The following is a 26957-nucleotide window of genomic DNA, read 5'->3' as shown; positions in this document are numbered from 1 at the left end:
TCATAGAAGTCACCTTTCAGCCCAGAGTTCTCCTTCAGACTCTCCCCATCCCAAGCCCCTGCCAAGGCATCCGTGTTTCTCACATTGGTGGAAATGTCCATCCACACTCACCTCCTCCAACCCAAAGCTTGCAAGTACCTGGGAGTCCCCAAACTGCTCATTCCTTGGACCCCTCTTTGATGAACCCAGCCCGTATATCTTTCTGTTAGTTCATGAACTTCCGTGGCACCGACAATCTGAACAGTACAACCTAGCTCTTGATCTTATGGAATCTTTACTCCTAGTTGTTAGATTTCAAAGCTTGTCAGGGTTAATTGTCTTCATTCCCTTCACAAACTGCACAATGTTGAGTGAAATATAGGTGCTTACTGAAGACTTGGTGAATTTACTTGTCGCGTTGACTGCCCTAGGGACAAATAAGATGTACGTTTTCTTCATCATGCCAGTAATTTCCGTGAGGACCATGAGATTGAGAGCTCTTACGTGTAGGTATACGAGAAGGGGGTTATGGAGCAAATAGAAGCCTCTTGGAGGTCCCCCAAATCATCAAATGGGGACATATTTTGAGCCATGAGTTTTCCTTCAATACAAGGATAGAAGGGTGTAGTGTCACATGGTTATTTCCATGGGAGGCAGATAGATACTGATTTGCACATGGGAAGGAAAAAAAATGGTGAATCAGTTTAGACAACACTAATTGAGTCACATGATTACACGTGAGCTTTGGACGGGAGGACGAAAATGCCCAAATTTGCCTTTGTAACCCCAAAATGATATCACCAATTCTGGGATTTTTATGTCTTATATCAAGAGGACTGATGTATTGAAAATTTCTCTGGTCTTTGGGTATAATCCTCAGTTTGGATAATTTCCAGCTAGACCTTGATCACAGGGTATGAGAGACTGTGAAGGACCACCTGAAACAGAGACCCTGCCACAACATAAAGACGCAATAGGAAACCCAGAGAAGAGTTTTTTTTTTTTTAATTATTCCTTCATATTCAAACTTCACAAACAGTGTGAACTTGTACAATACCTCGGAAAGTGAAACTTACAAAAAAAGTGCTGGTAACATTTAAAAAAAAACAACAAAAACCCCAAAAAACAAACATCATTCTTAGCAACATCAATTACTCTTCCACACAAAACAGAAACCTTGTAAAATTTATTTTCGTATTTTTAAGGCGTAATACTTCCGTATAAAGTATATGCAAGAGATAAAACTTCACAGTATTCCAAAATGTCACAATAATAATAATAATATAATAGTATAATGAAGCGCTACAGTTAATTTTTCTTTTTTTGAATGTTTTTTTTTTCCTGTTTAAATAACAAATACAAGTCACAGGTAAATATACGTGAGAAAAATACGAGGCTAATATTAAATGGCAGGTAAGGATACTGTCACTGTAAGAAAAAACTGGCAGGATGTGTGTATTTAGTCTATATTTTAAAGCACTTGATAGAAAAGGCGTATGCAAGGTTTTTCAAAACAATTTTTTGTTTGTTTGATAACTGACAACAATTTAAGAGTATAATGAGGAAAAAAAAAAAGGAACAAACTCCCTCTCAAAACTATTGACCTGCTCATCCCAAACCACGTATATACTGATGGATGGATGGATGTGTGTGTGTATACATGGGTTTATAGGGTACACAGATTGATACAAGCAGTGTTCCATGCCCACCTGCAAAGATCGGAGGGTTATAGTCTCTGCAGTCATCGAGCCCAAGTTCCTGTTGGGAAATTATTCTTTCAATTTAAAGCTCACTCTTTCCTTGCCTTTCCCTCTTTCCAAACTCTTCCCCAGTTCCCAGGTCTTCGGTCTGAAAAGACAATCTGGTTAGAAAAGTTGCCCTCCATTCAAAGTTCGCTGGGAAATAGATACTGCATGAACAGTGACACCCACACAGACGTTGAAAATACCACTTGGACGAATGAATATGTGCATGTGTGTGTGTGTGCGCGCGTGCGTGCGTGTGTGTACAGTAGCAATTGCAGAAAAGGGACCATATTCCTTTCCATACTAAGATACAATGTGATAAGAAACATTTCTGTGCAGGGAATAGGGTTTCTTTGAATCTTATCACAACACTGTGGCGGGAAAATCAGGAAATGGGTTCACCTTTCAGCAGTCACCACAGTAAACTTCATTGAGAACACACATGCTCAGACATCTGGTCTGCGCACATGCGTATGTTAACAGCTAGCCATTCAGCCAACAGGTAACAGAAAGACAGCAGATAGCAAAACACGTCAATAAGGTGCTCAAAGAAAAAAGTGGCACCCACTCTTCGAATGGATGGCCACATTTAAGGTGCTTCAAAAAAGTTTTTTTTTTTTTTTTTCAGTTTTTATTTCAAACATTAAGAGAGTACTGATTTGCACATGGTAGTTCTGAGCCAGGCCAAGGGTTTTGAGATTTCTGACATCTTCCATTGAAAAGGGCTTTCACTGTAGTTTTATTCAGTTTGTTGTGGGTCACTTGAGTCTAAAGATTTTTTTTTTAAATGGCCAAAAACTGAAATCAAATCAACATGACTAAAAGAAATAACAGATGAAATGGTATAGAACATTACTGCATTCCCATTGGATCAAGATGGTTTCGCCCATTTTTTCCTCTTTCGCTAACACTGTTCCTTTTTTTTCTTTGTTACAATCCGTTCCTTGTGAACATACAGAAGTAACCAAAATCACTGCAAGTGGCTGTTTTTATTTTTTGTGATCTGTTGCAAGAGTCCAACCTTGTTTCCTCTGCTGCTGTTTGTGTAGCATCTGTAATGAGCATCTGGATTTATAATGAGCATCTGATTTTGTTATGTGCATGTGTGTGTATATGCACATATACACACCTATACATGTATAATATATACACTATATATATATGGATATATATAGGAAGTGTGTATACATTTATACATAATATAGTGTATATTGTTTCAACTGGAGATAAACTGAACTGGGTTCAGACACTAGCACATGTTTATCTTTCCCCTGCTCCCTCTGTACATTTTAAACAGTCTGGAGCTTTTATTTATTTTTTAAAGTGCATTTTCAATGCAGAATAACTGTAATCCACTGATTCCTTGGAAAACATTTTTGATGAGAAAAATCTGACAGTTCTCAGCCCCAAGCAAGAGAAACCTGGGTTTGGTCATGCCGGGGGCTGACGTGGCAGTGCCAGGCTTGTGCCTGAGTGATTACTGGGCATTCTGGACTCCGGGCACCTAGCAGCAGCAGCAGCAGCACCTTTACGAGAAGGCGGAGATCAAAGAGGAAGAAGGAAGGAAAGCTCAGATGAGGAAGGATGGGGTTGCGGTGTGTTTGCAGGTCGGAATTGTTCACTTTGTATGGGTTTGTGCAGTTCCTTCTTGGCTTCAGCTAAGAGATGCCATCTAGTCCCTTCCCCGCCACCTGACACCAACCCCCCACCGCCCCCCGCGCCCGCACGCCCCAGCATCGCTGGAGCGTCCCCACTCCCCAGGCTGACTTCCGTGTCCCTTCCTGTGGGTATGTGAGTGCCAGCATCAAGTAGGAATAAGGCACCAGAGAAATCAAAATGTTACAAAAAGATGCAAAACCCCGTTTCAAAGAGCCTCTCCCGTTGCTCCATTAAAATATTGCATGTGATACCATTCATTTGTGTGTACTTAAAGTGTGTCAAATGCAAGTCTCTGGAAGGAACTTGAGGCCCTTCAGCACCAGAGAGCTATAGGAATGCACCCTTTATCGAAACACACCCACTCCCCCACCCCCACGCCCATCCCATGCCACACTCAGAAGCACCAAATCCGGAGAACAAGGCCGCTTGCCGTTGTTCACCTCATTTTTGATAAAAATGAAAGAAGCGTACGAAATAGACTTTTCAGGAATTGCTCTAAAGTCAAATGGGTTCAGGCTGTCGTGTATCTGGCTAGGTAATGCTCTAAATGTCCAAGGAGCATCACGAAGGGGTTGGCGTGTCTGTGTTAATAGTTAGGGGGAATGTGTTCAACAAAAATCACTTCTCAAAACGATGCCCAAGTCCTCCACTAACACTTCAACCTCCCCTATTTTTTTTAAGCACTGTAAAAAGGAAGAGGTTCATCTAACTATAAAAGGAAAAAAATGAAGGCACATGATTTTATTCGGTCCCACAATCCTTAAGAAAAATGGTATTTTCCAAGTGTGTGTGTGTGTGTGTGTGTGTGCACGTGCATGCGCTCACACACACACACACATGAAATGGGAGTCTGAGGGCCACCGGGGCAGTAGTCCAGGGGAAGTCGGAAAAGGAGAACAGAGAGAGTTCTAAGACAGAGAGAAGAAAGGAGAAAGGAGGAAGTGGAGGCCTCTCTTCAGCTTTCTGTCATTGACAGTCTCAAGATTTGGCTGCTTTAGGGTCCAGAATGGAATTCATTTGTCTTGGTCTAGAAAGTGCCCCCAGTTAAATATCTCCAGTTAATCATGTTACAGCTTTTGGTGTTTCCCTTTTCCCTTCCCTCCAGCCAAATGATTTTTTTTTTAAAAAAATCACAGTTTTTAAAAATTATTTTTTCAATGTTGAAAAAATATGGAAAGCTATTGGACAGCCTTAGGGCACTCTGCCTCTCCGTCTTCACAGTGAGCAGATGGATGGACAATCCACAGAATCAAAGATGAGGCAGACAAGATCCCTTGTGCTCGATGGTCCCTTGCCCTACCTTCCCCATTTCTTTCAACTGGATCCTCCCTCTTCCAGCCCGTCCACGGAACTTGGGCTGCCGAGAAAGGCGAAGCCATTCTGGAGAGCGATGGTCACAGAAGGTCTCAGAAGCTGAGGGTGGAGGCATCGGGCTCTCTCCTCCGGCAGGGAGAGCGCTGCGCCCTCTGAGCAGCCTGGCCACTGGCTGGGGAAGCGTGGTTGCCCACCGGGAGGCTGAGGTCCCACTCACATGGACTTCATGAGACCTCAGCCCCCAGGCCCACCACCTTCATGCTTCTCTTTGCATCACAGTTGGCCCCCAGTCCTTAAGAAGGCAATGATCCAAGACGGAGAGGCAGAGCCGGCTGGCTGTGTCATACAAAAAAGGGCTACAGACAGTGGGATTTCAGAAACAAATTGAACTTTGGTTTTCTGACTTTTTCGAACCGTAAAAATTAAAGCAGGGCTTCAGTGGCTTTCATCATCTGACAGCTGTTATATTTTTTCTCATTTGGCAAGGCTAAGGCGGGGGGAAAGAGAAAAGGGGTTTCCCATAATTGGTCGAAGACACAGGGTGGTAAAATGCTTCCACACTTAAACTCACAGTCCAGTGTTTTTGACATTTCATAAATAGCTTTTTTTTCTCTAAAAAAAGAATAAAACAAGAACAATCCCTTTACTTACTCATCTGAAACAAAATAAACAGCAGTGGGTACAAACTTCTTCTTGTAACAATTACAAAAAACAACAATATAATCCCAACTTTTAACACGCATCTTGAATCAGTTATTTTTTTTTTTTTAACCTCAAAACTGCAGCATATCCTTAAGGGCAAACTTTTCGATTAGTTTTTTTCTTTTTTTTTTTTTAAATAATGTCTTCACCAAAAAAACAGTCTTGTACCAATAAAATGCATTCAAAAATAGAAAATATTACACAACAAAAATATGTATCCTTCCTTTCCAAAAAAGATTCTTCACAAAAAAATGTAGAAAAAATTCCAACAATTTTTTTCCTCTCCTAAACATTAACTTTCAGTCTAGGGCACAATTAGTTATTGATTCAAATGTCTGTTTTTGCATAAAACATGGAAGATGCAAAACAATTACTGTATTAGGATTGTGAAGTTACATCCACTCCCACCCCTACTCCAAAACAAAACAAAACCAGAAAAACCCAGCAAACGTGAAACAAATGATATAACCACTTGGCTAGGCAAATGATCTCTGTCGTTCCTCTCACTGTGCATTTGAATGGGTTAACTGGCTCTGTTGGTATCGGGAATGCTGAAGAAGGAGGGTCGACTTGGAGTCAAGAGGTTCTTTAGCACTAGCTGATGTTCTAGTGGGTCACTTATGGACTCCCATGTTGTGGGTCTCCCCCCTGCAATCCTCACGGGGAAAAGAAACACGTGAGGTAGTACGTGGGCGGAGGACCGAACTGGGTGCACCTGTGTACTGTACACACACCTCTCTACAAGCCAATTTTTCAATCATAGCACATCTCCCCCCTCCCCCCCAAAATGGAGCCCGAGCATAGGATAAATGGTGAGAGAGAGAGTTTCAGAAATGCTGGGTTTATTTCCCCCATCATGGTCTCTCCCACATTTAACTCTTTTGGCATTCACTGGGACAATGGTAAGATCTCAGATCTCAAAGGAATGCCTCATTTTCCCCATCCCCACTGAGCCCAGGTTTCTTTTATATTTTCAGCACGGTCACTTTTAGGACTTATCTTTCTTATTTGATGATGTTTGTCTTTTGTGTGAGATGGATTTTGTATGGGAATTCAGTAGGACTAGATGATTTTTCTCATAGCTTTTTTTTTTTTCTCCTGTTGCTTATTTGGTTGCTGGTTTTTTCTTTGTGGTGTTTGTTCTGTTTTGTTTTTGAATTTTTGAACAGTGAAATGTGTCCAATTTTATTTCCAGTGCATTAAACAAATTTTAAATTAAAAAAAGAAATAAAACTTTTCCCCCCATCCTTCTAAAGGAAATGACTGATAAAAGTACAATATAATAAAATCAGGCATCGCCAAAAATAGCATGATGTGCAACCTCAATTACATCAAAGAAAAACAAACAGACAAACAAAAATTATAGAACATAAGCATGAAGGAGCCAAGACTATATAATCCCAACTATGGTATGATTGGCAAGCACTGGTTAAAAAATAGGTAAGGCTACTCTTAGATTTCTAACTCAACATAGTTAACCACTGCTCTTCTGTCTTTTCCTTCAACTCTTAATCTTTTACTCACTAGTTCTTTATATCTTTAAAATGAGCAAATTTGTTTTTATATTTTTGGTCTACAGTAGAATTACATATTAATAATATAATAAAAAGATATTTCATTAACAGGTTGGTACTGCATCCATGTGGGGAAAATAGAAAAAAAGTACTCAAATAGACATAGCAAATGGACTCTATTCTTATAAAAATAACCACAAATATAATAGAAATTATAATCAGGGCAACAGATTCAACAGAAAAACAGGCGTAGAAAGCTATATTTTGGATAATACAAACTCTTGACAAGCTATGCCCTAGAATTGCAGCCTCTAAACCTTTTCTGTGATTTCCACCTTCTCATAGGATCACTCAGAATTCAAATGGAAATGAAAACAAAATGAAAATAAAGTGACAGGTGGTTGAGCCAGCCAAAGCTTCCAAGTTATCTTAGTTGACTGGGTCAAGACCAGGTGGACAGCATTTGAGAAACTGGTAGGCTACAGGGGAGCCGCTGATGGGATCTGCTTTTAATTTTGGAAGAGTTCCCAGCCCACTGATAAAGAGAAAAACCAAGGAACCCAATAATTCTTCTGGTAACATAAATAAATGAGATGAAATATAATTATGATAGAGAGGATAGGAGGTGAGGTGGGAGAGAGAAGAGAGAGGGGAAACGGGCACAGTGCGCACCACCTTCCTTGTTTTTCTCCAACACATGGGTTTCCTTCTCTTTCTAAGCATTTGTTAGGATTAACCACAGGCTCTAATGTCCTCTGGGCAAATATGTGTCAGCTCAGCTCTCCATATGAGATCTCTGCTTTTCAGCCTTCCTAAGGGCCAGGTGGCTCTGGAGGAGACTCCCACCCCCACCTCCAATGCCTCATGCCCTCGATGACACAGAGGACCCATGCAAAGTTGTAAGGACAGATGCCCTTTACGTTGACCATTCCTACCTGATGGTTAATTCACACGGAAGGTTCAGTGTGGGGAGAAAAAATAATGAAGGAAAAGAATTGGTAAGGGTTGGGCTTGGTAATCAGCAAGTATGAAGCTTCCTTCAAGGGAAAAGAAGAAGAAGGAGAAGGAGAAGAATGAGAATAAAGAGAAGAAAGAGAAGAGGCATCAGTCAGAAAATACTGCTTTTGGTTTCTTTTAACATTGAACCATCCTTGGTTTTTCTCTTATTCAGTTGCTCCAGTTTAAAGTAGAGTTTAGAATCTAGTGCAAATATCATCAAATCACATCATCCCAGGAGCAATATCCTGTCCCTTCATCCAAAGTGAATACTATCCCTTCAGACCTCCTCAGAAGACTGGGGGTAATGGTCCAGAAAAGCCTAACTGAACAAATTATTGAGTACTTGCTACAAGAAAGGCACTATCACAACAGGTCAGCCTCAGCACTGTCCTTGCCATGGGCATGGGCATTTTAACCACTCCAGCAACCACAGTGAAACCCAGATCGTGGCCTTTTCGGTACTTGAATTCACTTGCCGGTTATCTGACTCTCCCTCTGGCCGTTGTTGTTGGCTCTGGCCACAAAGAGCAGCGATCTGCTCTGTTGTCTACACTGCCCCACATTTCACCAATGACCTTGTTTGGTTCTATGTGATTTAGCTCACTCTCTTCCATGGATGTTTCTTTCTCTCCATCAGTCTTCAGGTCATGACTCTATTAAAGACCAGTTTACAGTGTCAAAGTACAATTGTAGTTTTTCCCCCTACTTTTTTTAAACCTCTGACTAAACCCTAAGTCACAAAGACAGTTCAGTAGCTCCTCTAATAATGAGTTCCCTGTAAATATCACCGTGAACAGAATGAAAACCAAAGTGTCCTCCTTTGACCACCAAAGCATACCCGTCGAGCCTGTCGTATTATTTTTGTGTGGGAGAGAGGAGATTAGGCTCTGGTGATTAAAATCTTTGGTGACAAAACTGGAGTGGGTATGCAAGTTTCACAAGAGAAGTTGTTTCCGCAAAGCCTCAAGAGAAGTATACTAGGACAGTTAATGTGAGTGTATTTTAAAAGGTCAATTATTTCTTTCTATACCTTTGGTTTGGTGCAGTCAATACCGTCTTAGTGCTTACGCAATACACATCTCTAAGTACCTGTGAAGAGCTCTGAATTAGAGGTTCCTATTTAAAACTGAGATAATGCTTTGAGTGCTTAAGGGATTGCTTACGTTAGTTCTGAAAGCCCTGGGGTGGTGTTTTTTCCTAATTCGTAAGGCTGACAGTTCTCTTACAATTTTTTTTCCTTCTAATAGTAGACTTGGATGGATGCTAAGGAGGAGAGCGAGCGAGAGATAGGTAGCAATGTTGTAATCTTAGGAAAGAGACCTCAACTGACAGTTTTCCAAATTGATGTCCCCACATGTGATAGTGTTCGGAAAAATTCAACATTAGCCATTTATATGTGTTGTGACCCTTTCCTACGGAACCAGAATCTTCAAAGCTGTCACCTTGGATTCTGGAAGAGCTCTTCAAGCATCTTTACTCTTGTGCCCTACAGAATCTACTTCCTTTACAGAATCTATTGTTTTCCTGTGGTGCAAGATTCTTTTACGAATAGTCACTGAAGAGCTGTCACATGCTAATTACTTCTCAGGTTTACAAAGGCAATAAAAATAAACCCAATAAAAAAGTGGAAAAGATTCAGCAACTTCAAAACTAAACTTTTAGGCACTGTTAAGGTCTTCCGCTTAATAAAGGATAGTCTATGATGGAGCAGCTAGTAAGTAGGTTCTGATCACTTCTCCAACCCTCCCTTCAATTTCAATGTTGGTCTAACTTGTTTCAAAATAAACCTTTCACCTCACTGGTTTTCAGTGTTTATTGCACTGTTCCCTTACTGCCATCTTAAAGGATTTTTCCACGTGCATGGCCTTCCTCTTTGGTTAGCCTGACCTAGGTCTCACCCAGGGATGGAAAAGCATGCTCAGGCTGAATGGATATCTCCTATACACACAAGGCTAGGTTTTGTTTTGTTTTTGTTTTTTTTTTTCTTGAATGTAGGAAATGCCACTGCCCTCTGCCACACTGGAATGTGCGTCATCAAGGGGATTTGTGGTGAGGCCAAGGTGAAGACTTCAACCTCACCTCAGCTGGCTCCCTTACCATTGCAACTGTTACTGAAAGCTTAGTTGGAGACAACATTGGGCAAACTTTTCCTTGAACATCTTCAATTTACTGTACTAGCCCTGCTTCTTTATAATAAGACAATAAATCCTATCAGCATGGCAGTTTCTGGGCCTGATCAAGAGTTAGTAGATTCACAGATTCTCACCAACCCTGCTAAGACCAAGCACGATGGAAAGAATTCTCCATTTTGTGATGCTTCCTGTTTCATAACTGCCTCTTTCTTCCCCATACCTCACACACTCTCTCCCAGCACAAGTAAATACAGTTCAGTAGTGCAATGCAGTGCAGTCATATTTAGTGCAAAAAAAAACAAAAACAAAAAAAACAAAAACAAAACAAAAAAACCAAACCTCAAAACAAAAAAAAATATCCCCCAACAACAAAAAAAAAAAAATAAAAAAAAAAGCCCTATTATAGACCCAAGCTCAACCCTAAACAGTTCTTAGTAAAGGTTACCAGTGCCACACAAGTGGGAAGTTCAGTCTTTACCTCACACTTCTGTGAGTCATCTCTTGTTGCCCCTGTTTGTTTCAGCTCCAAAGAGAGAAACAAGTAGCATGCGCCTATGTATTATTCTGTAAAATGTTAAATCAATAGGCAGAGAATAAAGGGAAGTAGATGAGTTGAAACCAGGGGTAGTATTTAGAAGAGGAAAATAGCTATTTAATGCAAAGGTCAGTAGTGGTTTTTACTGAATGGTTTTCATCACGTCAAATGGCTCTGATGCTAAAGAGAATGGGTACAGAAAAAGATAAAACTTTCCTGTTTCCCAAAACATGGTTCTAAATTGAACAGTGCTGGGCTCTTATTTTAGAATAGTGCAATCAACTCTTCCTGGAGGGCTTCTGGCAGCAGCCACCTTACCTAACATAAATAGGGACGCTAGGAGCACTCACTTCTTCACATTGACTGCCTACTCCCTCCTCTCGTTCCTCCCGTTTGCTTTGTTTTCTGACTACACAGAAATACAGATCTACATACACATAAGCAGAAATTTTCGAGGCCCCTCTCAGGATGATAGATTGAAAACTGGTACGAATAGCTCAATGACACACTCACACAAAAGTACAGCTATTAAATATAAAAGTGAATTATAATTACACCCAAATTAAGAATCTGCATTGTACCTCTTCTTGTATTATTCTGTAAGAAAAAAACATTCATAGTAGGATATCTTAGGGAGCTTACTTCTCACTTAACGATCAATCTGGAATTGGTTTGGGATACCGCAGTGCTGAGTGATTCTGGGGAAATATTTTGTATTTGATACTCCTCTAAGAGTGGATTTTTTTGGTTTGTCTGGGTCTCCATTCTCCAAATGTAAATCTGCTTGTCTGCTCCTACCCACACATGCATGCTGGAAGTCTCAGGAGAATCAAGACGTAGTATTGAATACATTGTGGAAACAAAGGTGTTTGGCATAGTGGGGCTAGTACAGTCAAATTACTTTAAGACATAAAGTTACCATAGATTTTCTCTACCCTATCAACTTCTTGCCTTTGTTTTGCCACACGGAGGATTACGAAGAAATCCTGCTTTCATTTTTTTTTTTTTTTCTGAAAACCACAATTCTTTCAACAGGGGGCAAAAAACCAATTTTAATTCAATATATGAAAGTTACCCTTAATGTCTATATTAATAGGCCCCTCCCAGGAAAACTGAGGTTCAAATCATTGGAACTAAGGAAGGAGTTTAACTGCTGACAGTGCTTTTGAGAATTTTTTCCTACAAATCTTCATACAGATGGTTCCAAATCAAATTTGTCCCAGGGAGAGTAGGAAGCAGAGAAACTAGCCTTATCTGTCAAAGAACCTCTCCGCAGTGAAGGTACACAAAGTATTTTAGACTATGTCTAAATCTTGTACCAAATTTGAACCATCACTTTTTTTTTTCAGATATCTCTCTGCATATGCCCTGGAGAGCAGATTAGGTATAGGAGCAGTCAAGGGTTTGTATGATTTCTCTGAATGGGTTTGACAGAAATAAGAAAAGTCTTAAATCCTAAAGAAGTGAGGTTTCCTGACCAATTCTTAAGACTAGAATAGTAAGGATGGGCAAGAATGGCAAAGGGTGAGTGGTATTAGCTTTCTCTGGTAACTCTGAGAACTGGCTTTATGAATCCAGAACTGTATCAGATTTAGCCCCATCACATTGCCCTGTCTCCCCTCTTTGCTTTTCTTCTGTTCACTTAATTGAAATGGCAATTATTTTAAAGATTGAGTTAAAAATGCAAATTATAGCACAAAAGACAGGTTATAAAAAGGTTGTCAGGCTATCTGTAAATTGAGTTAAAAACTGTATGCTTTCAAATGAAGCACTACAATTTCCTTTTTTTCAAAAAAAAGTTTCTAATTTAGTTTTTCCTTATTTTGTGGTAGTGGTGGTGGTGGGGTGGTACAAATGGGTGTAGGACTGGCAATGCATTGCCGGTCTCCCTCTGTGACTCTCATCTCCAGTGCTAGGTGGGGGAGATGAGAAGCAATGGAAAAGCAGATGTTTCTCTACTTAAGATCTCATGGACACATATTTTTGAAAATGAGTAGAAAAGAAATCTGAATAATTATAAAAATCTATAGATTGACTTTGCATTTAGTAGCATCTTTCTTTGTCTTTTCTGGGTATTTTGCATTAGTTATTAATAAGAAACATCCAAAGCAGATTTTCATGAAATTAATTTATTCTCAGCCTTATTCCAAAAATTGGAAGAGGCAATAAAGATTTGTAGTGTAAAATACATGACCTTCATCTGCAATCAATTCCCATTCTTTGGCCTCAGACTTGTTAGTTTAGCTAAATGGGGTTTCTCTCAAGAAACAGTTTTTAACTATTCTACTCTCAAAGTGCAGGGAGAGATTTTCTCCTCAAAGCTCACATACTAATTGAAAAGGAAGATAAGATTTTCAAGGAGAAAAGGCTCCTTAATGGCAGGCAGGAAGGCTCTTACTCTAAAAGGAAAAGAGTATGGTCAGGGCAGGCATTATTTGACTGATACCTATGGCCAGGGACAGTATCAAATTAAAGAATCCAAATCTTTTACTATCTTGAGAAGAAAGAGATAAAGGGAAACAAACAAATCGACAAACAAACTTTACTAAAATACACATTCCTCCAGTTTCAGGTTTCTAAAAATAATAATTATGCTTAAATCAAGGTTTACAGATAGCAAACAACTGTTTTAATGTGTAAAAGTATTATCCCTTTGCTTTACTATATTAGTTTCACTTTCTTTGAAGGAATTGTATCTGTGCACACTTGTCCTAAAGTCCAGTGCAGAAAATAAACTGGTTTGCCACCAGCTTCAATCTCAGAACATTTCCTAAGCTATATTTGCAAATCCTAAAACTACATATCTGTAAAATGAGATGCAGACTTTCTGAAACGCATGGTGGTGGTGGTGGGGTGGGGTGGGGAAGCAAGCTTTTTGTGGGAGAAAAGAAGAAACAAATCTCTTCCCATCCTCCCTATTATGTACTATAATGTTTCTGACCATCATTTTGCTGCATTAGTTACTGGTGGGGCTCTTGGAGTTCCTGACAGGTGTCAGTTTAGAAAAGCAGGAGGCTCATGAGCAATAAGAAATTCACACCCTGGAGTCTCTAGAATATTACCGGGATTTGCACATAATTCCAGACTAATGCAGAGGTTGCGGTGAGAAATCCTCATCTCAGGGTTAGAGCTCTTCTCAGGAAACCAGAAGGAATAATATCAAGAAGGCATCCTGGAGGAATCCCTGTGATTGACTGGACCAAATGGGACCTGTCAGAACTAGATCCTCTCCTACTCTACACTATCCTTTAGACAATAGTAATTAGGATTTAAAAGAGAGTCTTCTCCTGTTTCAGAAGCCAAAGCCTGAGGAGAAGAGTACTTTAGATAAAGAGCACTTTTACAAAAAAGATAGAGGGAGAACAGACAAAGGAAGGGAAGATGGGATTGACTGGGGAAACCAAGTGAAGCTCACCATCCTAGGCAGCATAAATACTGGCTTTAAGAAATGTTGATTTCCTACTAGATGTATAATATAACCCAGGAAGGGTTTGAACTATCTCTTATTTCATTGCTTTCTGTGGTGTGAGTTGATGTTATAAACTGGTTTAATTAAGGTAGGAGATGGGTCAGGCCTCTGGTCACATCAGGAATGCATTTCTCATACTAAATGTTGATTCTGTTTGTCAGTGAGTAAAGCAAGAAATGAGATAGCGTCCTTCTTCTGGGCACTCAGAACCAGGTAATACTCTAAATGACACAGAATTTGTCTTCATGGGAGCCAAGAGGCAATGTAGGAGCACAGCAAGAACGTTGGACTGGAAGTCAGGAAAGAAGGTATTACATTATGAACAACCTGTAAAGGGATAGATCCAGAATGGTATCAGTTTTGGGGCAACATTTTGGCAACAAGGCAGTTGTAACTCATTGAAATGAGATCTAGCATGATGACTAAATTACATGTTGAATGTTTAGGTACTGGGGAGTGTATTACATGGCCCTTCAAGTATCTGGTCAGCCCTATTTTATATACACACATGGTTTACATTTTAAAAACAACTGCTTGTGAGATAGATACTTTAGACACTTTATGCATCTTTCCATCCCTCAACAGATCACTGCTTAAAGTTCTAAATCAATCAACAATTATTTGTTTTTTCAGAAAGATGACATATGAAAAAATTCTTCCTAGTTGTTTCTTCCTACTTTAGCAGAAGTGGCTTTGCTTGTTTTAAGAGAGTTCACTAAGGCTCGAGCAGTTATCAAAATTATTTTAAAATGGTACCTCTTCTGTTAGACTTCTGTAAATCTAGTATGTGGTAAATATGTCATTTGACTAAATATCAGCAGGACTTGAGACAGTCAACATTGATAAAAATTTTTTCCCCTCTCAGAAATGGTCTCTTCGTATCAGGAATTTGAACACTGTGATATTTAAAGAAAAAAAAAACCCTCAGAAAATATTTTCTCCTCTTTACCTTTGGCCAGATGTGAAGGTGAAAGGAATTAATGACCTCACTAGCTCAGCTGACATTTAAAATTGTGACTCAGGTCCTCCCACTCTCAAAAGAATATTGATAACTTTTAAAATTTGAAGGTACAGTGAAGACATGCTTCTTCGCTCTGCCTACGAGTCTCAAGTTGATGAGCTGACTCCTGTCAATGCTCTTTAACTGCACAAAAGTTAGAGGACATTCAGGACAGGTGGGAGAGGGAGGGAAATGAGCACTCAGGGGTCATAACTGTTTAAGTTCTTCAGGTGGTGAGGAGGAGAAAAAGTAATTTAAACAGTCCTGAAGAGAAACAAGAAATAAAGGAACATAGTTAGGAAAAGGAAGGAGGAAAATAATTAAACTGATACGATTTGGGTATTACAAGGTCACTGGGAAAGCAACAGGCTCGGTGAATCCCAATTCACAATTATGTCTGGTGCCTGTAGAAATATTTTTAGTTGAAAACTGTGGAGAAACAGACTCAGAATTTTGCTACCAGACTCAATGGTAACCTCTTCAAAGTAGGCTTGGGGTAGGTCTACGAGGCTTTACAAGTGGAGGGCACTTCTGGGGGCTTGCATAAGGGGAGGTCAGGAAAGATTTGTTGCTGCCAGTGGTTGGGGGGTGGGCACAGCAGAATGGGATGGGATTTGGAAATAAAAATTTACTAGGAGAGAAGAAAGGAAGGAGTTGGTGTTTGTTACTCATGCTGAGGCCTTAATATTGGTCCAGTGTGGGAAGGGTTTTCACACTATTATAAACCACTGTTTCCATTTTGCCCTGAATGGAGAACTGAGAGAATGAATCTGATTTTAGGTCTCCAGGATGGGTGTAAAGTTTATCCAACTGCGGAGATTCCAGGCATTGGGTTGAGTAGCTAAGGGAAGGAGAAGAAGCTCTTTATCTGAAAATACTACTTGAAAATATTTCTTGCTAGGAAGACAGGATGCCTGATTTCTGAAGCTTCCATGATGGCCTGGCACCAGATCCCCACCTTCACAGACAAATGGAGATACGGGGGGCCAGAGACCCCAAGAGCCACCATTTTATGGATTCTGCAGATGGAAAAAAATGAGATCTCTATTTCTCGCTTCTATTTCTCTCAGCCTCTGTCATGAAAGATTTCCTCAAATTCTGGCTTTATTTAAGAAAGAAAATCTCCTAGGAAAATGAATGTTATATTGCCAAGCTGCCTCCAGGGAAGCATTGAAGACTAGTTAAAAATCATCGTAAAGCATGCTGAAAACAGAAAGTAGTCTGCAAAGAAGCAGTATTAAAATCAACGTCTGAAAATCCAGTTGGGACAGCTTAGGCATTTCATTCCCTTAAGCTTTTCAGATGAGCAGCCCTTCGAATGGCAGCCTGCAATTGTTGGTCAGATCTATGGAGGTGGAGCAGCCCCTTTTGGTCATGTTTTCAAAAGCAAATATAGACAGTGACAGTCCTAAAAGGGAAAATCACAGATACATTCATATGCACTTCTTTTGTTCTTCAGATATTGAGCGGGTCAGCTAAACAAGATCACTTTGAATACGAACCTCTTTGTATCGGCCACACCGAAAAAAAAAAAAAGTTTTCTTAAAAAAAGTTTTCACTTTCCTACATTTGCTAAGTCTGAGCTTAAAAAAATCCTAAAATCCTGTAAAGACAATACTGAAGCTGATAATATAAAAAGCGAACTAGAGCAGTAATGATTATTATTAAATGCACCAGATTAACTGCAGCAGGATGGTGATGGGTGATAAATGCAAAGAAATAATATTTCAATCAACTCATGATCATAGGCAGATTCAAAAGTTAAAATGAATATAATGTAATATATATTTCAATATAGAGTTATATATAATGTGTATGTTCTAGCTTTCAGAAATACTGCAATGTAGTGTACTGTACTTAAGTAAGCATACCTAAATGTAACTCATGTTCTTCCACAAAGTCACTAGTACTGTTAATTAAAACAAACAAACAAAAAAAAAAAACAAACAAACAAAAAAACAAAAAAAAAACAACTCTTTTTTCCAGTAAAAAGAAATACCTATGGTTACAGTCACAGACTTCTTTTGGATATAGAAAGACAATATACATTTTTAAAAATAACAACAATGAAAAGATTCTAACTGTAAGTAGCCTTACTTAATGGGGTAGGGGAAAAAGTCACCAAAATAGAAGAGGCAAGAAAATGTCCTCTGAATTCTGTAAATCAGCAGAAATAATCTACATGTCACAAAAAATAATAAGCCACCTAGTGAAAGAAGGGCGTGGGGGTGAGCAAACTGAATCCGACTGTTTCCAGGCCAATCTTTAAGGTCAGCTACGAGAGCCAGGTCCATTTGTTCAGAATCGTGCACGAGAGTGCATGTGGCCTTCTACTTTCACGTCGGAGATGGGCCGGAGCTGTCGATTCTTAGAGATTACCAAACATGATTCCCCCGGGAGTCTACTGGCTTGCTAGACACGGTAAACGACCTGCTGCTGGAAAGACTTTGCGGAGGCCACGGTGGCTTCAGGAGACGCGGTTTGGAATTCTGATGATGTTCTGCAGATGCAGGCAGGATGGGGAAACTCTGGTTTGGGAGTGAAAGTTACAGGGGAGCAGGTGTTTGGGTGCACACACTGGGCTGCGCGGAGGAAAGCACTGAAGGCCTTTGAGCCATGGACTGGGCCTCCCCTCCCTGGCCTCGGTGCTCCTCCTCCCCAGAAGACCCGGAGGGGTGCCCGGACTGCCTCTCTCTGTGTCTGCTCACCACTTGACTACTTCTGTTCTACCTTCTTCTGGAGGAAAACAGCCTGTCACCGTAGGTTTGCTGTGGATCCAACAAGCTGCCTTTGTTTCTCCCAACTCTGACACGCTACGAAAAGCAACAGAGTGGGCAGGTGACTGCTTCCTGGGCAGGGAGCCACAAGTCTGGAGCGCAATGGTGGGAAGAGGCAACCGTATCAGGCACCAGGACCTATGCCCACGTGTGCTTTCTGAGAGGCACGCACACTACAAATATCCACGCAAACGCGCCCGTGCACACGTCGGTAAATGCAGCGGATGTGCAGAGTTTGTTAAGTGCACTCTACTCCACGCAGCAGATTTAAGTTTCTCATGAAACTGGTACAATAGAAATTACTGATGGTGGGGCTCCTTCAGAATGCCCTAGAACCTCATCACAGACAGCGGACGGCACTGATGCACCCAACTAAGGCAACAGAGCAGAAGCAGGCAGGAGATATGTGAGACCTTTGACTAACTAGAAGTTCCAGAATCTACCACTGGGGAATACGGACATGCAACAGTTCTGCAGTGAGAGGACCTCACACTGCGTGTGTACCTGCATGACATGTACTCATTTATAGACATTTTGGACAGCAGCTGTGACTGTTGTGACAGTAGTAGAAACAGATGTCTCCTGTGGGGTCAAATTTGTTTTTGTTTTTGTTTTTCTATCTTAGGTCTATCAGAATCTCATTGAGGCATTTGAACCAAGGAAACCCCTGAATTTGAAAGACGGCTGGTAGGAACTTTTTATACCCTAATTAGGTGTCTCAAAAGCCAGGACTCCCACAAGTGTGGCTAGATTTCCTCTATGATCTGAAGATTATGCTCCCTCCTTGAAGATTTGTAAGTTGTGAGTTTGCATTTAAACAAAGTACCACCAGATAAACCAGATGCTCACTAAAACCGAGGAAAACCGAGTTTAGAAATATATACTGTATAGGGAATGAAAGCTTTTAGTACAGACTGTTCTCCCTGTGAAGGAAATGATTAAAACTGGCATCCTTGGCACCTGTGATCATGTCTTATGGGATTTATTCTTTGACTAATATGATGCCTATTTTACAGCCAGCCCAGACCTAAGTCACTGAAAGAGGATATAAAAAAGAGCAACCACTTCCTGAGAACTGTCAGTCCCAGACAAGTCTGACACGTCCCTGCAAAGCCAAGGTTTCCATCGTCTTCACTCATGAAGAGGGCCCATTTTGATAACGAAGCGGAATTAAAAACAAGAAATGTCTATGTCTTCACATCCTTCCAACCTCTCTGTCCTCTGTTCTCTTCCCTGGGCTTTCTGACTTAAGGCAATAATTCTTTACTATAAGTGGCTTCTGGTGAAAACACCTCAACTGAGGTCGCTTCAGATTAGATTTTAGTCTGTTTAGTTTGTGGAGCAATAGGCTGGCCCTGAGAAACCACTGGAATCCAGGGGTTGTAGTTGGTTGCTTCAACCCCGGGGCATTTTTAGCAGTTTTTCAGTGGAATCCCTAGTTCTGAAAAAGAACCCGTGCTATGCAGCCCTCACCTTCTACTTCTTCAACCTAAAAAGAACTGAAAACAAACCCTGGTGTTCCAAACCATTTTCTGGGATCTGTGAATGTACACCGCTGACCACTGTGGATTCAGTGTTCAAGGGGGAAAAAAAGATTGTTTGGAGACTTAGAAACATCTTTGGGAAACTTTGGTTAAGCTAATCACCTTAATCCCTCTTGCTAGAAATGATGCTCTGGGTTAGCAATTTTCACGTTTTGTGTTTATACCAACACTGAGTCACCACGGCTTTTCCTCTTGTGGCGATTTAAGTGGTATTAGAAATGGCAACTCCACACAGAGAGCCCTTGGGAATCCGAGAATATTCTCACTGGAGCAAGAGCTCCTCTGTGGCCCCCCTCTGTCTCCATGTGCTGCCTGAGCACCAGGGCGAAGATAGTTTTTGAGATTTTGGCCCGTGCAATCTATTTTCCGGGCACCTAAGAGAACAGTTCTTTCCTTCATGTCGAGGTGAAGAGGAAGGGGCTGCAGCCACCCCAGTGGGGCAGTCCTGCCCAGAGTCCCAGCAAGCCCAGGTGGCTGGGCCAGGGCGACCCTCTCTTCAAGCACTGCAGATGGAGAGGCGTTGGGTTGCCTTGCTTTTTTCTAAGGAATTAGGGAGCCTATTGAAATTCTAGTGGGCCCTTCCTTTTGTTTGCTACCAGGTCACATGGTTCTGTCTTTAGTGTCCTATTTTTATTTTATTTTTTTAAATTTCTTTTTCTGGGGGATAAAATTGGCCATTTAAAGAAAGTTCTTTTCTAGTGAGTAAAGAGGTTTCTCAGAGCCAGAAATCACTCAAAAGAAAGTCTGTCGACCCTACTACCCATGGAAAAGCCCAGAGATTTCTCTAAATACTTCTTGCCAAACTTCCTAGTGTTGTGATTGGATGTTTTTTGGTTTCGCATTATTGGGTGCTGAATACACTTTGCAGTCCTTTTGTTCTCTTCCCCAGGGCTTCCATTACCCTGGACTTCAACTCATTACTAAATTAAAGAATTCTTTCAGAAGATTTCTTTTAAGAGTCAGGTCACAACAGAAAGGGCACCCTCCCTTCTCCCAAATCCCAAGGGCATCTCAGGTTGTGTCTGCTCTTGCATTGTACCTTCGTTTTGTTTCTTTCTGCCTAGCAGAGGCAGACCTGATTTGGTTATCTGATATCTTTGCTGCAGAATCACATATCCTCTGCTCCCAGCCTCAGCTAATTAAATAACATCTTCTATAACAACAGAGGAAGGTTCCTGAATGGACAGGTTGAGTATGAATCTTGGCCAGATCTAGCTCACTGCTCCCTTTCCTAAAGGCAACAGGTGTTGGGAGCGTTATGGAGGAAGCACATCTAGGAAGCAACACGAACCTTTTATTATGTTCTGTTGAGGACCCGAGGGACTTTATAAGGGACACACCTCATTTTCAACTGCTGAGGGAAAACAGATTTGGGGTATGGGCTGGCGCATACTATTGGTGTGGTTGTGTGATGGAGGGACATGTAGGTCAAGGCATTCGGGCTTACTTGAAAGTAATTCATACACCCAGAGGAAACCTTTTTTCTTCTAACAGAGTGCACACATTCTAACTGTTCATGGGTTACAAAGGGTTTTCTTGGTCCTTGTAAGAATATTGGGATGATACAAAATGAAACCCATGATTTTTCAACAAAGCAAATCCAAGTCTTTCCTTATAAAGCTGGGAGCTATTGCGACCTCCAAGACGCCTATGAAGAAGGAATGGACTAAAGCGGGAACACGAGAAGGAAGTTATCTACCACACTTACTCATGGCATAGACAGTTTCAGAGCATTAGGAATTTGGGCAGGAAAAAGTCTATAAACTATTATTAGGAGCCGAAGTTTACAACTCCATTAAAATATATAGTAAAAACCATTTTGGTACAGAGACTTTCATTTCAAATTATTTTTGCCTGGCTTGTTTCTTAATCTTTCCCCATGTGTGTAGATTTGTATCAGATCCATCTGTTTCAATTCCTTCCTCTTTGGGGGCCATATTTTACCACTTGGGTTTTTTTTTAGTACAAATATTGGCATTTATTATAGTAATAAGGGGAAAGTCGCCTACCATACTGAGATGCTACCAATGTTTTCAGTGCAGGGCAATTTTATTTTTCATAAACTGTATCTAAATGTCTCGAGATAAATATTCCCCTTTGACTTTTTTCCCTTCCCTTGTTCAGCTAACCCAGTTTTAAATCACAAATTACTAAAAAAAATGTGCTTTTCCAAACCAGTTCTTGTTCCCTGTATTCCTCCTAAGAGGTCTTAAATCTGGAACATTTGCTTCCATTTTATCTATTTTTTCCCCTGACTACTGAAAAAAAATTTTTTTTTAGCACTCATAGCATCCTAGCATGAAGTTCTAAATGTAAGAAGATTGTTGGATTTGAAACTAAAAAATAAAAGGATTCATGCTCATCCTCTATTCTTGAAGCAAAATATGTTTTCCCATTTCCCAAGATGTTGGTAATTATTTAATTGAAAAGTAAGGACTGGCAATCAGAAAGCATCTCTATCCTTTTGAAATAGGTACAGTCTGGCTTACATCAGTTGGGAAAGTAGCCCTTTCAGAAGGTCAAAGCATATAGTAATGACCCCAAAGCAAGTTCACTGCTCTCCAGATTAGACCTTCCACTGCAGTCTAGCTTCTCCCTCTCTCCGGAGAACAAATCTGTCAACTATTTTAGACTATGAATGTTTGGGAGGAATAGACATACGGTAAGAAGAAGTCTACCACTATGCAAACCTGGAGAGTCCATGTGGTTATAATGATTACATCACCTCACCAAGAGTTCTCTGCGAGTTCTTCAACATTTTTAGAAAAGAGATACTTCATTTGAAGGGAAAGGATGAATATTAGCGTTTCAAACCCAACTGGATTTTTTTTTCCTCTACATGTCTGTATCAAAATGTGGATTTTATTTGAACCCAATTTGCTTTGCTTCTCACGTGGCAAATCAACATTAAGGCAAGTGGGTCTCCGTCTGAACTGAGAAGCAGACAGCTAACCGTGGCCCATAATGGCACCCATGATCAACTTTTCTAGAGGTACTATAAATCCTGCCTATTTCGCAAAGGTTGGAATAAGGACCCTATCTTAAATCAGCTGCTGTCAAATAAGTGAAAATATTTTAAAGTGGCTTTTGGCCTTCATCATTTGTAACATATACTAAGTGATTTAATATCATTTTTCCTCTAGATTAGACAAGTTGGTTAGTTAATATCAATTTTTTCCTTTTTATATTATGGTTTGAACGACTTGTTTTTCAAGATACCAAAACAATTCCCTGACATGGTTAACTAACTAATGCTCCCTCTGTTGGTAGTAAGTGGAAATATTAAAGTCTTACAACACTGCTATTTTAAAAAAGGAAAATTAGCAAGAGAAAAATGGACTTTTTCTTAGTTTTGAAGCTGTTTCCCACTAACTTTTAAAACAGGTCAATTTTGGACACATAGTTCTTGATAGGATTCCTCTTAGAAATCATGAGTGTTAACCAATAGTCAGTTAACCATCCAAGTCTACATTAAACTTCCAGCAAAATATTTACTGAATTAAGGACAGAGGACCAAATAAAACCCACATGTACTCCAGTTGCACTAACCCTACTAAACATCACCAAGAACTTATGGGAAAGATCCAAGTTAACCGGTATCTAAAATATATGAGTAAAACCATTTAGTTACTATAGAGTTGCTTTCCTTGGAAGATTTCTCCTCATTTGTTGCACAGTTTTTGCAAATACGTTGCTGACAAGAAAATTAAAATGCAAAGAAATTTTGAAACTAAAATACTGTCTTTGCTTCTTTTTAAAAATTACAGTTTGGTGTTTCTGCTTTGTTTAAAGATTTAGTTTTCCCCCTTAAGAGTGTTAAAATATGCCCAGCAATGAAATCACCTTTGGAGTCTTTGTTAGGCTTAAGAATTTTTATATTTGACTTGGAATCCCTTCAGGACACTGTCTATAATGGAAAAATCCCTATTTCAATACTTTGATTAGGACCGAGGAGAGAAATCCCAACTAGGAAGAGAGAGTGGCATCTAGGATGATGCAATGAACTGGTGGCCTTTTGAATGATGGATGGTGGTATCTGAGAAATTTTTGTTAATTTCCTTAAAACTGTTCCAAAAAGCAAGGGTTAATAAATCATCTAAAGGACGCTCATCTTATTTAGCCCTCTCAACCATGGTGGAAATAGTCAGAAGGTGGTATTTGGAAGGAAGAAAGTAATTTTGGCATCAAGCCCTCCCGATCTGTACCAGGCTTCTGCTCTCTGTAGTTGTGAAGGGTGAGGAGGCATGAACTCCTCCTCCTGGCTGACCACAAAAAGAAAACCCATTTGTCACGACCTCTAGACTACTAGTGTTTCATTAAAGAAAAGAAGTAAAGGCAATAGAAATTCTAGAATCATAAGATCTCAATGAACTTTTTAGAGAAGCAAGAAATCTGTTTCTGAAAGATAAAGTCCTCCCATGAAAAAGAACAGAATTCTAGATGGATCAGTTGAAAAAAATAGTCAGTGGAGCAACTTAAGCTTGCTAAAAGTCAAAGAACTACATATCAAAATACAAAGCAGCAGTTCAAATTACAGCAGGGATGGGCTGGCCACAGAGGCCCTCATCAACCCAGGCAATACTTAAAAATAATAAAAATTAAGAAAAATTAAAAAAAATATGAAGAAAATATCCTTCCTCTCTTTCAAATATAACTTTAATTGCCTTTTATTCTTTCTATCTGGAAGCAGTATCGCTAACCTTAACAGTCTTGACTTACCAAAAAATATATATATGTGTGTGAAATAAAATAAAAGAGAAGGGATTGGTGGCAGTGTATGCAAAACCAAAATGAAAAAAAAATTACTTTTAACAATCTCACTTTTTTTTGTTTTTTTTTTTACACAAATACTGTTGCAAATATATTAAAAAAATCAGCATTCTATCTGGTAAACGTCACTTTTGCCCCTCTATAAAATTTTGAATTAAAAAAGCCTCAAGAACTTTTTATTATTCCCCCCACCCTCCATTTCTCTTTCTTTTTCTCTTCCACAAGAATATATCCTGACACTTTTTTTTTTTGTTTTTGTTTTTTGCAAAGATTGTTGGAAAGAATCCTTCTCTTGTACCTAGAAACGTAGGTGCAAACCTCTGATATCTTTGTTTTATCTGCATTCCTGCCTTTCATGAAAGTCCCTCTTGATTGTGCTGAGGCTGTGGCTCAGCGAAGACACTGAATAAATACGATAGCCACTGTTGCTTGATGCTTGTCCAAGTCTTCCTGGCTTCTGCTGAAAGGGGGGATATGGAGGAGGTGGGCCAGGGTGTGTGGACTTGAGCAGAATCTGGGGGAGAAGCCTGCCATTCGCCTTTCCCACACCACCGAACCCACTGCCCCTTCCCACCCCCCCAGCCCTTTTATGAAATCAGACAATGTGGTAGGTGGAAAACAGCAGGGCCTTTCCTCTGGGTTTTCGACCAGAAGTGATATTCCACAGTTTTAACTGGTTACTGTGAAGTCCAAGCGGCCAGAATTGTTAAAATGTCCACTGAAACACTGCAAGCGGTGTACTTAAAGACAGTAGGCCTTTTAGATTTTGTTATATATTTTTGTAGTGCTCTTCACAAGTGAAAAAAAAATTTTTTTTTTACTTTTTTTTTTTTTAAAGATTTTTTTTTTTTTTTTTTGTAAAGAAGGGTTGTATTTAGAGGCCAGTAGCTAGAGATCCAACCAGTGGACCTCTTGAAGCACTACCAGGCCTTAAGGCCACCATCCGAGGGAGGCTGGGAAAACTATCATTCACCCGAGCCTCCGGAAATGTAATGTACCAGCAGGCAAAAACAGTTCTTCATGTAGTACAAAATGAAACGAAACAAAAACGAAAACAGAAAGTCAAAACGAAACCAAAAACATTTCTTAAATTCTAGTGCCATAGCTTTTTTTGTTTGTTTGTTTGTTTGTTTCTTTTTTGTGGTTTTGTTCATAAGAAAGAGAGAAAGAGACTACTTATCCGTCAGACACATGCATCCTCATGTGGTCGTTGAACTGCTCGATTTGGTCAAACTTTGCTGGACAGACGGAGCAGACGTAAGTGGTCCCCTCCGTGCAGGCCACCACCCCAGGGGGGCCAGCGCGGGCACCTGGGGGTGTACCCGCAGGAGGGGTCCCGTTGCTGGCACTGTGCAGGGCCACGTGTCGCTCCAGGAGGGTCTTGTGGGAGAACTTCTTTTTGCAGATGTAGCACTCGTAGGACTTCTCCCCCCGGTGGAGGCGCATGTGCACGTTGAGGGAGCTCTTCTGGGTGAAGCGCTTGTTGCAGATACTGCACTGGTATGCCCTCACTCCTGTGTGTGTCACCATGTGCTTGATAAGGTAATCTTTTAAGGAGAAGGAGCGCCAACAGATGCTGCATTGGTGGGGCTTCTCACCTGTTGAGGTGGGGAGAGACAGCAAGCAGAACAGGGCGAGACACAGCGAGGGAGGGAGAATGAGAGACAGAAAAACGAAGACAACAAAAAACAAAAACAGAAAAATTAAAAAAAAAAATCCGATTGGTTCACCCTTGGGTGGAAAGATCCAGTCCTTCCTGGCTTCTCATGTGCTGAGAAACCTTGCTTTCAGGGGATGCCAGGACAGTCTGGCCTTCCACCTCCCCATGCCAGAAAAAATGGCTCTCTTGGAAAACCGCAAGCTATTCCCCACCAAAGGTTTTCAAAGGTCATTCTGTGGAGAAAAGGGAGGGCTACTTCTAGGGGGGTCATTTTCAGCCTCCTCGTGAATGTGTGGATTTAACTATGTGTTTCCCATTAATTCGATCAAACACATGCAAGAAATAAGAGAGGGGGAAAGGTCGTCCAAGAATTAGGGTTCTTTGCAATCTTTAGAAACTAAAGACAGTGTTTACGTAGCTTGGCTCTTCGGGGATAGTTTCCATTTCCAGTATTCTGTCTAGGAAATGTATTTTGCCTTGATGGGTCTGGAAAATACTGTCCAACGTAGGAGCAAGTCGTTCTGATGAGCTACGCTTTCGATTTTATTTATTTTACACAAAAATCTTCCTGAAATGTAGCGTTATAGTTAATTGGCTATTTCCATCTTGACTGCCCTGAGCTGCAAATGGGTCTTGCCTGGTGTGGAGGTAGGGTAGGTGGTGGACAACACAGTGATCTCAGAGTCCAACGGTCCTGTCCAAATCTGGGCACCAACATTCGGCATGGCACTCTGACAAATCTCCAGATGCCTCTGAGGTATACAGCCGTACTTACCTCACTGCGCTGGTGTTGACATAAATACATATGAAATCACTTTGCAGACCACCAAGGGTGGTGTGGGAATACTTGCATGGTATTCTTATTATAAAACTATTCTCCCCCCCCCCACCCCAATTAAATGGTTCCATACGCATTTCTGAACTCTCAGGTCAATTTAGAAAATAGTTTTCTCTTTCTTTGTTCTCAGGCTGTTGGCCGAAACCCTTCTTTTCTCCTCAGTATAATGCTCTGGTTTGCTGTTGGCGTAGAAACCAAACGATCAAGCTTGTTGAAAAGACTAAGGTAAATAAAAATATTGTTACTAACTGGCCACATATAAGTATTCCTCTGTAAGTCATGTCCATGGGCCTCTGACATGTTTTTGGATAAGCAGAGCC

At 40.4% G+C, this 26957-nt stretch overlaps 1 protein-coding gene across 14 annotated transcripts in view; it reads right to left on the bottom strand.

The window, feature by feature from the left end:
- Positions 1–966: 966 nt before the first annotated feature.
- Positions 967–26957, bottom strand: part of ZBTB20 (zinc finger and BTB domain containing 20) — a 433101-nt gene continuing 407110 nt past the window's right edge. For all 14 annotated transcript variants that reach the window (XM_072812465.1, XM_072812468.1, XM_072812466.1 and 11 more), the window contains one exon: positions 967–25737. In XM_072812465.1, coding sequence (XP_072668566.1) covers positions 25316–25737 — 422 coding nt within the window. In that variant the 3' untranslated portion in view covers positions 967–25315. The remainder of the gene's footprint in view (positions 25738–26957) is intronic.

Source organism: Canis lupus, chromosome 35, assembly GCF_048164855.1.
Source record: "Canis lupus baileyi chromosome 35, mCanLup2.hap1, whole genome shotgun sequence".
Taxonomy (NCBI): Eukaryota; Metazoa; Chordata; class Mammalia; order Carnivora; family Canidae; genus Canis; species Canis lupus.
This window is presented reverse-complemented; position numbering and strand designations above follow the sequence as displayed.